The sequence below is a fragment of the Equus quagga genome, chromosome 3 (assembly GCF_021613505.1).
Source record: "Equus quagga isolate Etosha38 chromosome 3, UCLA_HA_Equagga_1.0, whole genome shotgun sequence".
In the NCBI taxonomy this organism is placed as follows: domain Eukaryota; kingdom Metazoa; phylum Chordata; class Mammalia; order Perissodactyla; family Equidae; genus Equus; species Equus quagga.
The window spans coordinates 43691815-43710584 of record NC_060269.1 but is presented as its reverse complement, the minus strand read 5'-3'; the positions used below and the strand labels follow the sequence as shown (position 1 = coordinate 43710584).

The 18770-nt window shown below is 37.0% G+C and overlaps 1 protein-coding gene across 1 annotated transcript in view; it reads right to left on the bottom strand.

Moving 5' to 3' along the window:
- Positions 1-18770, bottom strand: part of GLRB (glycine receptor beta) — an 85876-nt gene that overhangs the window by 47115 nt on the left and 19991 nt on the right. The window contains exon 3 of the mRNA XM_046656888.1: positions 459-565. Within this exon, the coding sequence (XP_046512844.1) occupies positions 459-565 (107 nt within the window). The remainder of the gene's footprint in view (positions 1-458; positions 566-18770) is intronic.

The window sequence follows — 18770 nt, the reverse complement described above, 5'->3', positions numbered from 1 at the left end:
CTTCTCATGACTTTTATTGTCAAGTGTGGTCTTGGTTCTCAAAAGATGTGTTAAACGGTATCTATCCTTAAATGAGTATATCGACATTCTCCTACACACTATGACTGTGGTGTCTGTGAATGAAAGCCAGATCTGTATCCAGAGCCTGAATTTTAAATTACTAAGGTTAAGAATACTAAGTACTTAGAACACTCATTACAGAGTTTAGCCTATTAATTCACAACATGCCTTTTAAAAAAAAAAAAACTGGAAACCATATAAAACTATTAGAACTAATATTTTGCTTATCTTTGAACATTTTTTGGCATTACATTGCTCTGATCTAAGCACATTACAGGACAGTATATGTCAATTTGAAATATTACTATTTTAAACATCACAAATAAATAATTTTATACAGATAAAGTTAATTTTTAAATTGCAAAGAATGAAGATATTTGGAGGAGGGAGAAACAAACCTTTGAAATTTGGTCTGATCCTGGGATCATAACTGACCAGTAGCCTATTCAAGATATTGCTAGTGGAGTTGGCGGGTACTCGTGCAAGGTCCTCTGCAGACTGCTGGCTGTAAGAGAAAAAGCAATACAAAACCTTGATAAGCATTTAAAAATAGCAAGCCACAGGAATGGGTGATTTTCATCAGAGAAAAGACTTTGCTTTTTGATACAAATCCACCAGTATACATGGTTTTTCCAAATAGAAGTAAATGAAAAATAGTAGACATTGTCAGAAGCCAAAAGATATTTGTCATAAAAAATAAAAACAAACAAAAAAGTCTTTTAGCACTTAATTTTACCAAATGCATGAAACATTGTCCTAAATACTCCACGTTACTTTCTTTTAAATAAAATTAAGCAGACATCTTACTTGTCCTGAAGCAAGTTGCAGTCAAAATCTAGACAAGCACAAAGGAAGCACAGACAATGTGATAGCAGCAAAAGGAAAAGCAGCAAAAAATAAGTTGCAAATAATGTATAATATTAGACTTCTGCCCAAGCAAAGGAGTATGTGAATATTATAAGATGATATGGCCAGAATTCATAAAACAATCATGCCAACGTCTATAAAATGATATTGCCCAAGAAATACACAATAAATGTTCTCCTTATTGAGTGAAATGTTAGTCCAGGAGGGGAATTGGTAAAAGAAGTTTCTCTATCAGATCAATCAAACAAGGAAAATACTCTACAAAGCTATAAGACACAGCTACCTCTTTCTTCAACAGTGTATATATAAATTCACGTCAACTATCAAAAGGGAAAAACTGCCAGATTTTTCTATTTTAATTAACTTTGAACAATGAATCTTGACTAAATTGGTAGTTGCTTGAGTGCACATAAAAAAAAAACACTTCCTTGGAAGCCAATGGAAAATGTTTTGTTGTTTACTGTTTGTTTGGATTTGTTTTGCCACTCATAAAGTGTTATTATATAATCAATTTCCAATACAAAAAAAATCCATGATAATCACAAGGAAGATTAAAACTATCCTTGGAGCATCTAGCACTGTTTATTCTGTATTGATGTGGTAAAAGTATTAATTTCATAAATATTAATTTATATGACATTGATTTATTAAAACATATTAAATTAATGATATTAATTAAATGATAAGCATTAAATTAAATGATATTAATTTATATGAAGCAAACTTAGATGTAATGGGCATGGCTTTGCTTTGAAATCCCAGCTTTTACCTGCCAGGCAATTCTATTCTGAGTTAATTATCATACAATCTGCACATAGGATACAACCATTACAGGTGAAATCTGACAGATATTAAGAAGTTTATGAAAACAATAAAAATACGAATTGATACAGACAAGCTTTTCAAGTAGATATCATGCAGAGTCCAAAACATTAAAGAAAAAAATGAAAATCAATTAGTAAAACCTCCCAAAGGTGCTGAAGATTATAAAGATTTTTTGAATTGCTTCTCATGGCCTTATCAGCTCTGATGTCACAGCTGCAGGGGCTTGGGGACTGGTAACGAGATTTTCCATTTCACTGCAGGTAAAATCATAACCTCCTTAGAGCCAACTGTCATCCCTTATCAAAAGACAGAAATCTCTAAAGAGAATGAGGGTATGTGGGAAAATTGGATATTAGGATGCAAATTAGTATTCAAGCACATCTACAAGTTTTTGCATTCAAGGGAGGAAAACAGAATTGATTGGTTATAAAATACACTTGTACTGAATCAATTAAGGACTGTTATTACTGTGTCTCTTGACATAAAATCCCTCACAAGTACATTCCCTCTAAGCAATGAAATGACTAGACAACATAAAGACAATTAACATTAATTTCTGTAGTAGAGAACTTTCCAGACTAATTTTTTTCTTCCAGCTATGAAGGGTGGTGGACTATGTCATCCTATAATATGCCTCTTTGGCATAAAGATTATTTCAAGCTAAAGGCACTTGAAAAACAGCAAATGCAGAGAGTGGCTTTCTCTGAACTATTCTTATCTGCCTACAGACAGATCCTCCAAAACAAGCTCGATTGTCATAAATCTGCTCCCTGGGAGTTTCATTGACTAGGGAAGATTGACTTATATCACAGGACAGGACACTGGAAGTGAACACCACACCCAGACATTTAGTCACAAACTATTATACCTCCCATCTATTCCTCTAAGGGCCCAATTGTCTTTCCTAAAAATCATTTACTCTCCCTTTAAAGACATACATCCCTCCTACTTTTCACCTGTTAAGATGGTACATAAACTCTTAAATCTCACCACTCTTTTGGGTATTTACTTACAGCTATAAATTCAGTCAATCAAAACTCATATTCTAGCCTTTCTAACTCACCACCAAATTTTGTCCTTCCTCCATTCACTGGTTCCGAATCAGTCCCCCTGCCTGGAATGCTGTAACTTCCACTCCTCATTGTGCTAATCTAAACCCAACCTGTCCTTTCAGATTACCTTTCTAAAATATGGCCTCAATCACCCCAGTTTATCCTAATGAACAGAAACTGATAAATATGCTGTTTGGCAATTATTCTGTAGCTTTTTTTCATATCCATGTGCATATTACCAACTAGACTGAATGCAGACAGTATGAGTCTTGACGAAATCCTGGTTTCTCTATTTTTGTAATTCCCTATCCTGCTTGTATAGTATTAAATACACATTGCTTCAAGCACTTGGCCATGTGCTGGCTTGTCTAAGTTGACTTCAGCTCAGGGTGACTGTGTGTGCTATCAAGGTAGCAGTTCCACATGTCATTTCCAGATGAAGAAGAGCATTTATTCCTGACATGTCCTCTTATAAGAAAGGACTTGTTTTCCACCAGAATTTTCCCAGCGTTGGTCTTTGGTGAACCAATCACTAGCAAGGAGGAAGAAACAATCATGATTGGCCCACATCTGGTATGGAATAGATATTGGGGAATCAACCATCATGTCCATTACATTCTTTCATTTGATTATCAGTCTCAGTTGGTTAAACAGGAGAGATATTAACCACACAGAGAACTGTTTTTCAGTGGAGAGATGGAGAAAAACCAAACTGGTAGAAGAGTGAGCAGTGGGTGAGTAAATGGAACAATAGCGTACATGGTATATGCAGAAACCAAGACAGAGCAGGGTTAAAAGATCTTTCTAAGGCAGGAAAGAATGAAACGTAGTAATCCTGGTCCTGGTTATCATTTCACAATAAGCCTGCCATAATGAAAATGGAGTAGTATCTATCTTCTTATCCATTCATATATTGCTTTAGGATATATATCTTTCTCTCCTATTTTTATATATAAAACATTACACCTTAGGTTGTATTAGTCTTTGAAAATCATTAGTCCTGGAAAAATCTGAATTTGCCCTTTCTTCAACTTATCAGAGTCACTCTTTCCTCCAGCCATCTCCAAATGTTAGTATTTCTCTCCATAGTTTAGAAATAAAATTCTTATGTGTGAACAACAAAAGTTCAATGTTAGTTGACAAAAATCTCTTGAAATAAAAAGAAGAGTATATCAAGTATGTTATAGCCCCTTTTCTTTTATTCTCATTTGTGTCAATATATATTTTCATGTCTCTGCTGCAAGCAACCTGAGAGAATATTTAATCAACAGTTCACTTCCTTTATATTAGAAATCCAAAGACATTTTAAAATTTAACTGAAATCTCTTGTGGTTTATATCCACTTGCACGAATTCCAGGATTTTTTTCAACCTCAAAAAAATATAGAAATCCTTTTTTTAGCTTAGTCAATACAAAAATAACATTGAAGTCATCTCTACACATTAAAATATATTTTGAGAGCCTGATAGCTATGCCACTTTCTTTGAAAGAGCTGAAACAATTTGCATGTGCTTATTTTCCTATGTCTGCACTTTACTACATATAACCTTATAATTTGGAAAGTGACCAGTATTATTTACAGAAAATAAGCAGAAATAAGATGAGTTAAATGATTTTAATTAAGTTACACACTTAACGCCTATTTCATTATTAGAGTTTTCATAGTCTGAATCTCAGTCCAATGCTTTATCCATTTGACTATGCCATTTTGTTTTATTTCAAGAAATCTATCAACAATTCTGATATTATTGCAAAACAAGATTTATTTCATGGAAATATGATATTAATTTAAGAAAATAACTTATTCTACTCAGGCAAAGTGATCAAATGACTAGAGAAAATAATGTTTTATATCAAAAGCCTTTTTACAACTAGTCCTCTTTTGTTCCTTTGCCTAAACTTGAACTGATGTCATTACCAATATGTAAAGTTATGCAAGGAATGTATCAGGCTGTATAGCGATATGATGTAATGTTTTCCAACACTAGAGAAAAAATTCAGTAATTTCTTTCCAAAGAGGGATGCTCAGTTTTCCATTAACTGTAGAACGTTCTTATTCTTACATGACCCTTTAGTGACCACACTGCACAGTTCCATTTCAAAACTGGTGTATACGAGCATATTGTCTTAATCCTCTCCTCCAAACCAGGAATCTGACTCCAAAAGGATTGTTTCATATTTCTATAGAGTTATAAACACAATGACAATGGTCAAAGGTCTTCTCAGACTTGAATGGCATATGCTCGCCTGAGTAATCTCAGCGTGGGAGCTGCAAAGTCTTCAGCTGGACATGAACTGAAGTAAGAACAAAGCAGCAAGGAAAGAACAAGGGATGTAAAATGCGTAGGATGTATTATTTCTCCTCTTTACTCTAGGGCAGTGATTCTTTACCTCTTTTTTAGGTCACAGACACTGCTGAGCATCTGATAAAGGCTCTGTTCTTCCCTGAAAAAATGCACATAAAGTTTGCAGTGCTGAGGGTTCCTAGGCTTGTGGTCCACAGGATAAGAAACCTTCCTTCATGGAAACAAATGCTGTCATTCTCATCTAGAGTGACATAAGAAAAGATTAAAAAAAAAATGTGTATCTTGTGAGTGACAGAAAGTAAGCTCAAAAAAAAATAAATAATGGGGGACCAGCCCAGTGGCGCAGCAGTTAAGTTCACACGTTCCACTTCGGCAGCCCAGGATTCGATGGTTCAGATCCCAGGTGTGGACCTATGTACCGCTTGTCAAGCCATGCTGTGGCAGGTGTCCCACATATAAAGTAGAGGAAGATGGGCACGGATGTTAGCTCAGAGTCAGTCTTCCTCAGCAAAAAGAGGACGATCGGTGGCAGATGTTAGCTCAGGGCTAATCTTCCTCAAAAATAAATAAATAATGGGACTATGTCAAAGGGACACAGGAGCCAACTGAAAGAGCTCCCCATAGCCAAATCTAGAATGATTTGAGGAATAAAATAAAGTAGCATTGGGTTATAATTCAGAGTACAAAATAAAAATCCATGATTCCGTACAAATATAAATAAATGACTGATTGAATAAACAAATAAGTGGTACAGAACAGACAAATCTCCCATGTGGAATTCTAAATAACTGGTGTAGATCTTCTGCCCTCAAATGATGGAGCTTAACTCCCCAATCCTTAGTGCAGAGCTGTGCTTAGTGACTTCCTTCCAAAAAGTATAGTATGGGAAAAGGAGAAAAAGGAGTAGTTTCTACCTGCCAAGTACTACCTCAGCCAGGTGATTAAGGTTAATCTCTATAGTGATAAGTCATATTGATTCCATGTACCTTCAATATAAGGTGATGAGAATGGCATTTTTAAACCCGTATTATTCCTCCCCAAAACACATAATCTCAAGACTAATCATGAAAAAAATCAGACAAATCCCTATGGAGTGATATTCCACAAAATACCTAATACTCCTCAAAACTCTTATGATCATGAAAAACAAAGTAAGTCTGAGAACTGTCACAGCCAAGAGGAGCCTAAGGAGACACGACACTAGATGTAATGTACTATCCTGAATGGGATCCTGGAGCAGAAAAAGGACATGAGGTAAAAATGAAGGACATCTGAGCAAGGTGTAGACTCTAGTTAGTAACAATGTGTCAATCTTGGCTGTTTCATTATAAAATATGTACCATACCAATATAAGACGTTAATAATAAGGAAAGTAGGTACAGGGTATTGGGAACTCTGTAGTGTTTTGGCAATTTTTCTATGAATTTAAAACTGTTCTAAAATTAAAAGTTTGAGGAAAAAAAGAGGACAGGGCCAAAGACTGGACTGATACATCATCAAAGAAAATATATGGATGGCAAATAAGCATCTGAAAAGAGCTCCACATCATAAGTCATCAGGGAAAAGCAAATTAAAACAAAAATAAGATACTACCGCACGTCCATTAGAATGGTCAAAATCCAGGACACCGGCAACATCAAATGCTGGCGAGAATGTGGAACAATAGGAACTCTCATTCATTGCTGGTGAGAACTCGAAATGGTACAGCCACTTTGGAAGATAGTGGTGGTTTCTTACAAAATGAAATATACTCTTACTATATGATCCACTAATAGTGCTCCATGGTCTTTACCCAAAGGAGATGAAAACTTATGTCCACACAAAACCTGCACAGGATGTTTATAGCAGTTTTACCCATAATTGCCAAAACTTGGAAGCAATCCAGATGTCCTTCAGAATGTGAATGGATAAACTGTGGTATATCCAGACAGTGGAATATTCTTCAGCATTAAAAAGAAATGACCTGTCAAGCAATGAAAAGCTATGGAGAAAACTGATATGCATATTTGTAAGTGAAAGAAGCCAATCTGAAAATGCTACATACTGTATAGTTCCAACTATATGACATTGTGGAAAATGCAAAACTATGGAGACAGTTAAAAAAGCAGTGGTTGCCAGGGTTTGAAGGTGGAGTATAGAGGATTTCAGGGCAGTGAAAATACTCTGTATGATACAATAATGATGGATACATGTCATTATACATTTGTTCAAATCCATAGAATGTTCAACATCAAGAGTGAATCCTAGGGGCTGGCCCCATGGCCAAGTGGTTAAGTCCACGCGCTCCGCTGCGGTGGCCCAGGGTTTCGCCGGTTCGGATCCTGGGCGAAGACATGGCATTGCTCGTCAGGCCACGTTGAGGTGGTGTCCCACATGACACAACTAGAAGGATGTGCAACTAAGATATACAACTATGTACCGGGGGGATTTGGGGAGATAAAACAGAAAAAAAAAAAAAGAATGAATCCTAAGTAAATTATAGATTTTGGGTGATTACAATGTGTCAATGTAGGTTCATCAATTGTAACAAATGTACCATTCTGGGGGGCATGTTGATAATGGGAGAGGCTATGCCATTGTAGGGACAGGGGGTACATGGGAAATCTCTGCACTTTCCTCTCAATTTTGCTGTGAATCTAAAACTTCTCCGAAAAAATAAAGTAAAAACAAGAGCAGGAGAGAAGCTAAAAGATTCATGAGAGGCAATCTCACTCTCTTATTCCAAAATCCACAGCCTTAACTGGAGGCAAACTATGTATACGATCATATAGAACTGACATTTTGATCAGACAGTAAGGCTGGGGATTATGAAAAAACACGGCTACAAGTTTGTACATGTCAACTTACTAAAAGGGCAGTATCCCATTTTCATCTACATAGAAGAATCTTTAGTTAGATAATCAGCCAGATACACACACAAAGACAAACACTTCGTATATTCAGGTAATAAATTAAGTCAGTAGTTAATTTAGGAATCCAGATGATTATGGAATTATTACAGAATATTTTCATTTGTTTTGTATTTGCCTAACTATAGTATAATTTATAACCTCTCTTGACAGCTTCTGTATTTTTTTTTCCAGTCTGTTTTTCCAGATCAAAGTGTGAACAGAAGGCTTATAAATACATACAAGATTAGGTGAGTTTAATTAGTTTACATTTATTTGAAAAGAGTGTGTTTATGGGTATATGTGTATGTGTGTGGCAAAGTCTGTCAGATTATAATAGGCCAAGAATCGTAATTAAGAATAGTGTTCCACAAAATTCATTTTATTAATCCCCCCAATTGGGCTTAAGGAACTGGATCCCATGGAAACATCTTCAAATGTTGTCTATCTTTACTATGCAATTACATCATCCATAGCCCAAAGAAAAATATTTTTCACAAAGTAGAAACATCTATTTGGAGAGATGCTGGATTTTGGAAATTAGCAATTTCCAAATCTCACCAAAGGCTATGGTCTTTTTAAACTTCATATCACATGTGAGATTACCCATCCTAGGAATACTCAAGTATCTCCTATTTATATGGTATGTTTCTCAAACAGTGTAAGACACTCTACATTCTCACTACTTCTCATTGGTTTACTAATTTGTTACAAACCTCATGACATAAGGAATTAAACTTAAACCTCAATCCAAAGCAAACATTTACTGTGCAATTACTTTCCACACTATACAGAAACAGTATTACACCCTGGCCCAACAAATAAGAATCCATAGTTACACCTCTAACTCTGCTACTGACTATAACTGGAACAGTGCTTATCTTTCCTCAATTTTCTACACATAGCATAAATATAAAATGTTTCCTTTCTAGCCTAATAGAAATGGTAATACGATAAACCCCACACTCACACATACATCATAAAGTTGAGTTAAGTGTGGGTATAATTAAGACACACTTGTCTATGAGTCAAGAGACTGGTGTTCTAGCCCCAGAGAGACTGTAAGATTCCCACACGATACTGGGCAAATCACTCACCCTCTCTGAGCCTCTGTATACTCACCTGTCAATCAAAGGTTTACATGAGATGGTCTCTAAGATCCCATTGCAGGGATAATCCGGTTCTACCTGTAGTGGATGCTGTGGTGCTGCATCCCTCAGAGGCCCCTTCAGAACTGAGGCTGCTGCCAGGGATGTTGGCTGCCTAAGGTTCTAAGCAGGATCTCTTCTGGAATAATCTTCAGCTGAAGGAGGATGTCTTGCCCTGGAGGCAACCCACATCCAGAGACTTTGATATGGGGATACAGAGGTCTCCAAATCCCTTTCTACTAATTGAGACAACTCTGAAAGGCCATCCCAGCTTCAGAGCTCCCTGTGGCATCAATTAAGGCCTCAGTTGCAAGTGCATTGTTCCTGTGTTTGAATCTGCTTTTCTCACCCCTACGAGGTCTTGTTTCAAAAGCAATCCCTTTCTGCAAGTAAATCTTCATCTTGGAGGCTGTCTCTAAGAGAACTCAACTTGCAACATCAACTAAATAACAAGATTCCTTAAAGAAGAGCAAAAGCTTAACCAATCATGCAACTACCAATATGCTAAATTTCTCTTTTACTTTACTCATTCCTGAATTCCTTTAAGAAAGTTCTTGAGCATTTACTACGTGCCATGCACAGTGCAATGTGCAGGTTGCGCATTTAAGAAGCAAACACAAACGTTGGTTATTCTGATATAAAAGTAGTATTTAAGGCCGTGGGTTCAGATGAATTTGTCTGGTGATTCTCAGCCTTGGCTGTGCATCGGAATCACCTGAGGAGCTCTGCAAACTACTGATGCCCAGCTCTACTACCCTCCTCCAGGTTTAATTAGTTTGGGATGAGGCCCGGGCATCAGGATTTTAAAAGCTCCTCAGATGTCTTGAATGGTCAGACCAATCACTTGTTAGAAAAGAGAGTTTACAGTGAGAAAAGGACATGGAATAGAAACATGAGGAACTCCAATATTTAGTGAGCAGATGGAGGAAGACAAGCCAACGATTAAGACAAAGAATACACAGCTCAAGGGGAAGGAGGAAATCCAGAAGTGTGTGGTGTCAACAGAACTCAGGGATAGAGTATTTTATGGAAGGGTTGGTTAACAGGATCGAAAGCCACTGAGAGGTTAAGGTGAGGACTGAAAACTCTCCATGGGATTTAGCAAAAGGGAAGGCTATTTTTCAGCTGAGAAAGAGACAGAAACCAGACTGGAGTGGAGAGGCTAGTGAGTGGTGGGCGAGGAAATGGAATGAGGAGCACCTCTACTGAAAAGTGTGACTAGGAGTGACTTCAGCAAGATGGAATAGGGAGCTCTGGCCTCTCCTTCCCCTCATGGACACACAGACTCAATGGCAATGCATGGATCAATTCCCTTTGTCAAAAATCCAGAAACTAACGAGAGGCTTCTACACTCGACCAGCCACGATGAAACAGCAGGAAAAGTGGAGAACCCTCTCGCCATAATCGCCAGCCCTAGGGGCAGCACAGCACAGACTATCCAGAAGGAACCCTCAGCTCCCAGCCTCTCTCTGAGGAGGGAAAGAGTCAGACTGCACATCTAACAGCTCACTGCTACCCTAAGGACTGGCTTCTACCTCGCCTGTCTCGGAGAAACAATGGGGCATACATTAGTCCCCTGGGGACTACAGAGAACAAAGCAGCAGCTGGAACAACCAGCATTCACCACAGCCACCTCCCCTGGCCATCAACTCAGGACAGGGTGATTGGGCTATAAACCCCAGCTCCTTCCTATATCTGCACTCCCACGTCACTGCAGGACTATTCACAATAGCCACGGTGTGGAAAAAACCTAAATATCCATTGACAGATGCATGGAGACAAAAAACGTAGTATATACATACAAGGGAATACTATTCAGCCATGAAAAAGAAAGGAATTCTGCAATATGCAACGACATGAATGAACCTGGAGGACATTATGCTAAGTGAAATAATCCAGTGACAGAAGCACAAATATGCCCTGATTCCACTTATATGAGGTATCTAAAATAGTCACACTCATAGAAGCAAAGGAAAAAATAGTGGTTGGCTGGAGTGAGGGGGCAATGGAAAGTTACTAATCAACAGGTAAAAAATTTTAGTTATGCAAGATGAATATGTTCTAGAGATCTGCTGTAAAACATTGTGCCTACAGATAACATTACTGTACTGTACATTTAAAAATCTGTTAAGAGGGTAGATCTCATGTTAAGTGTTCTTATCACGGTAAATAAAAACAAAAAATTTAAATACAATTTCAACAACAACCACCTCAACAAGAAATTCCATACTCTATGTATATGAAGTTTTAACTAAGTGATTGGTCAATTTAATATAGAAAAACATCAGTCAAATTAGTTTCCTTCTTTTTTTTTTTACTGAACCAAATGGCTGATGATTTAAACTATTTGCATAGCTATCACTTGGAAATAAAATTCGATTTCTTGATTTTCTTCTAAGGAGAATCTGGCACATGAAAAGATAGACATCAACAAGAGCAAACGTCATTGGATATAACTCCTAAAAACTTCAACCTCGAAAATTCATCAAATGAATCAATTTTTTTTACTCCTCTAAAAACAAAAGTTGACCATATGCACTCTAGAAAAGGACAGTGACAACTAGAGATAGATGTGGGTTTTAGAGACATGTTGGCATTTTTCTTTATATTAGGCTGTACTGGAAAACCTGAATATATTATAAAAGATGCAGTTGAGTGAAAAAACTTGAAAAAGTTAATCCCAACTTCAGATTTCCCCCCAAAATAGGAGTCAATGAGATCTAAATCAGGGGTTAAAGAATGAGCTGTAGACAGGAGAAGGAGAGCTCCTTCCTTGTAATGAGGGAAAGGAGTAGAGCGAGAAGGCAGTATAGGCAGGATTGTATGGCTGGTAGGGAAAAGTCAAGTCAGATAGATTTAGTTTCCTCCTTAAAAGTTTCAAGCTAATATTTCGGAACAACCTTCTTGTGTACATGACAAAAAGTAAGAGTTCTTACATGAGCACCTGGAAGATAAAAAATGAAATATACTGTGCTGAACTTAAAATAATTCAGAACTTTGAAGATAACCCAAAATTCATCAGTGTGACTGATTTTGAAATATATGTTTTAAAGGTATTATGATACAGTATCCAGTACTGTTAGCAAATGATTTATGACATGATTAATATCATCTATCACATGTAATTTTCTGTATTTTGTTAACACTGTTTTTTGGGGGGAGGGGAATATTCCTTGAATGTAAATTTTCAAAAGTAGAAATTATTTCTCCCTTACAAAACTCATACTTAATAGAAGTACACATTCAGAATATACTACACATGTAGTATTCAACAAATATTTAGTGAGTCATTCGCAAAATACTTAGTAAGTGTCTACTACAACCGGACATTTTCCTAAACCCAGTAAAAATATCAGCAAACAAAACATACAAAAACACCTGCTCTCATGAAGCTCAACCCATAATTCACGGAGCAACTGGCCACAGGATAGGAATTAAAAAGTCCCCAGGTCCCATTCCTTCAAGAGTACTATTCAGTGCTATGGTTTGTATTAGACATGGTTTCAAATAACCATTATCCCAGGTCTAGCCACACTGATGAAAAGGTTGTTATTCCAACATCGTGGTAAATAGCTTCACTCCTAATTAGTTTGTTTGCTTTGCCTTTTTTCCTATGTGTGATTATTTTTCTTGTTTACTTTTTCACTTAACATTTGAATACAAATTAGAAACGAAGTTGAGTCCATACTATGTCAGTGAAATCCCAGAATTTTGTATCTATAAGTGTGAAAATGGATAAGCTGATTCTAAAATTTGTATGGAAGTGCAAAGGCCCTAGGATGGCCAAGGTAACACTGAAGGACAAAGCTAGAGGACCTGCAGGCATTCCACTACAGTAATAATAAATTGTGTTACTGGCACAAGGTAAGAAGTAACAGACCAGTGGGACAGAAAAGAGAAGCAAGCAACTGATTTACAATAAAGGTACAACTGCAATTTAGTAGAGTATGGAAGTTCTTTTCAATAAATGTGCTGCATTAATTGGATATGCCTATTTTAAAAATGAGTCTTGACCATACCCCACATCATACACAAAGAATAAACTGAAGTAGATCATGGAATGAAATGTGAAACATAAAACAATAAAGCTTCTAGAAAAAAACCAAAATAGACTTCATGACCTTGGAGTACAGAAAGATTTCTTAAAACACCACAGCATTAACAATAAAAGATTAATAAATCAGATTTCACTAAAAATTACTTCAGTTCATCAAAAGACATCATTGAGAAAGTGAAAATGCATAACAAAGATTGGAGAAGAAATTTGTAGTACATATATCTGACAAAGAATCCTATCTAGAATGTGTAAAGAGCTTCTACATATCAATAAGAAAAAGAAAACAATTTTTTACCAAAGTGAGCAAACACTTGGAAAGGTACTTTGCAAAAAAGGATAGCTAAAAGTTCTATGTATGTATAAAAAGGTGCTCAACAACATTAATCATCAGGGAAATGCAAATGAAAATCACAATGCAATATCAGTATACCCACAACAGAGCACTAAAGTTAAAATGACTGCTGATAATATCAAGTTTGTTTGTTTGTTTTAGGAAGGTTGGCCCTGAGCTAATATCTGTTGCCAATCTTCCTTTATTTCTTTTCTCCCCAAAGCCCCAGTACATGGTTGTATATCCTAGTTGTAAGTCCTTCTAGTTCTTCTATGTGGGACACCGCCACAGCATGGCTTGATGAGTGGTGTGTAGGTCCACGCCCAGGATCCGAACTGGTAAACACTGGGCTGATGAAGTGGAGTGTGAAAACTTAACCCCTATGCCACCTGGCCAGCCTCAATATCAAGTTTTGATGAGGATGTGGAGCAACTGGAACTCTCATACATTGATGATGGGAACGTAATTGGAAAACTGTCCGTATCTTCTAAAGTCAATATTCATACACCCTAAAATACAGAAATTTCATTCTTGAATATATGCCCAAAAGATATAAATCCTTACGTCGACCAAAATACATGTATAAAAATGTTCACAACACTTTTAATAAACCCAAGTAGTGATATCAAACTGGAAACATTATGAATGTTCATTAACAGTAATAATAGTATTACAGTCACATGGCATATAACGACGTTTCCGTCAGCAATGGGCTGTATATACCACAGTGGTCCCATAAGACTAGTACCATATAGACTAGGCGTGCAGTAGGCTATACCATCTAGGTCTGTGTAAGTACACTCTATGATGTTCACACAATGATGAAATCACTTGACATATTTCTCAGAACATATCCCTGTCATTAAAAGATGCATAACTGTAGCCTTCTATCACCACTCTTATTTAACATAGTACTGGAGGTCCTGGCCAGAGCAATTAGGCAAGAAAAAATAATAAAAGGAATCCAAATAGGGAGGGAAGAAGTGAAACTCTCACTGTTCACAGATGACATGATCTTATATATAGAAAACCCCAAAGAATCCATTGGAAAACTTTTAGAAGTAATCAACAACTACAGCAAAGTTGCAGGGTATAAAATCAATTTGCATAAATCAGTAGCATTTCTATACTCTAATAACAAACTAACAGAAAAAGAACTCAAGAACACAATAACATTCACAATCGCTACAAAAAGAATAAAATACCTCGGGGTGAATTTAACTAAGGAAGTGAAAGACCTATACAATGAAAATTACAAGGCTTTTCTGAAAGAAATGGATGATGACATAAAGAGATGGAAAGACATCCCATGTACATGGATTGGAAGAATAAACATAGTTAAGATGTCCATTCTACCTAAAGCAATCTACAGATTCAATGCTATCCCAATCAGAATCCCAAGGACATTCTTTACAGAATTAGAACAAAGAATCCTAAAATTCATATGGGGCAACAAAAGACCCCGAATTGCTAAAGCAATCCTGAGAAAAAAGAACAAAACTGGAGGCATCACAATCCCTGACTTCAAAACATACTACAAAGCTACAGTAATCAAAACAGCATGGTACTGGTAGAAAAACAGGTGCACAGATCAATGGAACAGAATTGAAAGCCCAGAAATAAAAACACACATCTACGGACAGCCTATCTTTGACAAAGGAGCTGATGGCATACAATGGAGAAAAGAAAGTCTTTTCAACAAATGGTGCTGAGAAAACTGCAAAGCCACATGTAAAAGAATCAAAATTGACCATTCTTTCTCACCATTCACCAAAATAAATTCAAAATGGATCAAAGACCTAAAGGTGAGACCTGAAACCATAAGGCTTCTAGAAGAAAACATAGGCAGTACACTCTTTGACATCAGTATTAAAAGGATCTTTTCGGACACCATGTCTTCCCAGAGAAGGGAAACAATAGAAAGAATAAACAAATGGGATTTCATCAGACTAAAGAGCCTCTTCAAGGCAAATGAAAACAGGATTGAAACAAAAAAACAACCCACTAACTGGGAAAAAATATTTGCAAGTCATACACCTGACAAAGGCTTAATATCCATAATATATAAAGAACTCACACAACTCAACAACAAAAAAATCAAACAATCCAATCAAAAAATGGGCAGGAGACATGAAAAGACATTTCTCCAAAGAAGATATACGGATGGCCAATAGGCACATGAAAAGATGTTCATCATCGCTGATCATCAGGGAAATGCAAATCAAAACTACACTAAGATATCACCTTACACCCATTAGAATGACAAAAATATCTAAAACTAATAGTAACAAATGTTGGAGAGTTTGTGGCGATAAAAGAACCCTCATACACCGCTGGTGGGAATGCAAACTGGTGCAGCCACTATGGAAAACAGTATGGAGATTTCTCAAAAAATTAAAAATAGAACTACAATATGACCCAGCTATCCCACTACTGGGTATCTATCCAAAGAACCTGAAGTCAGCAATTCCAAAAGTCCCATGCACCCCAATGTTCATTGCAGCATTATTTACAATAGCCAAGACGTGGAAGCAACCTAAGTGCCCATCAACAGATGACTGGATGAAGAAGATGTGGTATATACACACAATGGAATACTACTCAGCCATAAAAAAGGACAAAATCGTCCCATTTGCAACAACATGGATGCACCTTGAGGGAATTATGTTAAGTGAAATAAGCCAGATAGAGAAGGAAATCTCTGTATGACTCCACTCATTAAAAATGTAGACAAAGAGAACAGATTTGTGGCTACCAGGGGAAAGGTGGGGTGGGGGGTGGGCACAAAGGGTGAAGGGGTGCACCTACAATACAACTAACAAACAATAATGTACAACTGAAATTTCACAAGATTGTAATATTGTAATATTATTAACTCAATAAAAATTAAAAAAAAAAAAAGACGCACAACCTTAGTTGAACTTTATCTGAGCTCCTAGAACACCGGGATGGTTAAGAAATACCCTGACCCTTTTGTGTTCCGGGAAGCAACTTACTTCAAAGAACCTTTCCCCAAGTGACCCGGGTAAGACTCACAGATAACCTCTTGTTCACCCATGACGAGATCAGACATAGACCCTCTCAACAGCCCTTTTCCGTCTTATAAATGAGTAGCTGAACTGTTTGTCCCCACTGACCATCTGAACTAGACGTCTGCTAAATTAACTTGAACAAACGTGAGTTAGGCTTCTCTCTTCCTCACAGGCCCCTCAATTTTCTCTTGCTCCTGAGGTTAAGCCATCATTGGAAAGCATAACTTCCTTACCAGACTCCTCCAAGAACTGGCTTACAGCAAAGAAAAACTGTCCAATTATGCCACCTGCTCATTGCACTTCCCGACATTTGGTTGCTTCTAGCCTCATTTATTCCTATAAAAGAATTCCTTCCTGCCTGATCTTTGAGATGCTTATAGGTCTGAAAGTCGGAGCATTCTCCCTATTGCAACAATCTTTTCAAATAAAGCCTCCTTACCTAGGTTTGGATTTGTTTTCACATTTAACAGTAAAGTGGACAAATACATTGCATATTCAAAACAATTAAATGCCACGCAGCAACGAAAAGGAAGGAACTACTGCTACACCAACAACATGGAGGAAATCTCACAGGTACTGTGTTGAACAAAAGAAGCCAGATACAAAAGAGTACATATTGCTAGGATTCCATTTATACGAAGGCCAAGAGCAGGTAAAACCAATCTAAGGTACTAAAAATCTGAATAGTGATTACTATTTGAGAGGAGGTGTTGACTGGGATATGACATGTGGAAAATCTCTAAAGTACTAGAAATCTTCTGTATCTTGGTCTGAGAGGTGGATTCATGGGTATACACACATGTAAAAAGTCATTGAACTTTACCTTTAAGATCTGTGTACCTCCCTGAATCTAAGTTATACTTCAACGTTTAAAAAAATGCAGAAAAATCAAGTGCATAAATTTATGTGCCATAGTGCATAGTAGCTCATCAAAATCTTGTATAGAAAAAAGAGGTAGGTACTAATTGTGTAATTTACAAGCAAACATTTGTTAAAGATACACGCATTTGTGCCTCGTGCAGTTAAAATGACAAGACAAGCAATGTTCCAATTCTTAGGCTGGTAATGGGTACATTGATCTTTATTTTATTATCATTCTTTCAACTGTACATCATTGCTGTATATACTTTTTCTATATGGTTTTTAAATAATTTTTAAATTGTCAGCATATCATTTTGAGCCTTCCTAAACACATATACCAAAGGCAAGATCTCCTTCTTATTGAGCAGAAAAAAGTATATAGCCTGTCCTGGCTTGAGAGGCACCATTGGTGATTAAGCACACTGATTCTGGAGCTGGGCCACCTGAGTTTGAATCCCGGCTTACCCCTGACTAGCAGTGTGGCTTTGCACACTTCATCTCTGTGCCTCAGTTAGCTCATTTGTAAACGGGGCTAACAATCCTGGAAAACCAGTCCTTCATAAAAGGGCTGTTTTCCGAATTACCTCAGATAACTTAAGAACTTCACATACTCCCTAATACGTGTGGGGTACATCACTTCACAGTAACCTATCTTGTATCATAGGCAGAGGGAGGGAAATCTATGTTACAAAAGTAAGACAACTAGTTAGAAAGAAACTGAGTCAAACCAGTTGAAAGTTAGCAATTTGTGGTTTGGTTAAGCAAATATGCAGAACACCCTGATTTCTTACATATATACATACTGTAACTCATGTATCTTAGTTTGTAAATCAGTACTCTAATTCTGCGTTGCTCTAGAAATGTATGGTACCAAACCAATAAAAGGGAGCGTTTTCCTTGCTACTACAAACCAAAACTTTAAAATGAGATACTAAGTAAAGAGAGGCCAGAGGAGAAATTGAGAACTGAAATGACTAACTTAAGCTTCATAGTCACTTAGAGTAAATCTCTCCAAGGGACCCTACAGAGCCTTTGGATAGAGGCGCCTTTGCTACTGCCGGGGAACCCAAGGAACTGAGTGGAAACTGCTACGAGGCCACCAGCATGACTGAATCTCTGTCTGCTTTAACTACTCTTTGCAGCTTCTCTTCACAGCATTTATGTGTAAAATTTTTTGTAAAATAGAGACAAGAAAAGTATCTCTTTTGAATGATATATTCATTAAAATATCCACAGGCACACATGTCTGAACAATGATACGTGTCCTGGACAGAAATCCCACGACAAGATAGAGAGGCAACAAGTCTGAAGGTGACTCTCAGAGGTGAGCTGCTTCCTTGCAA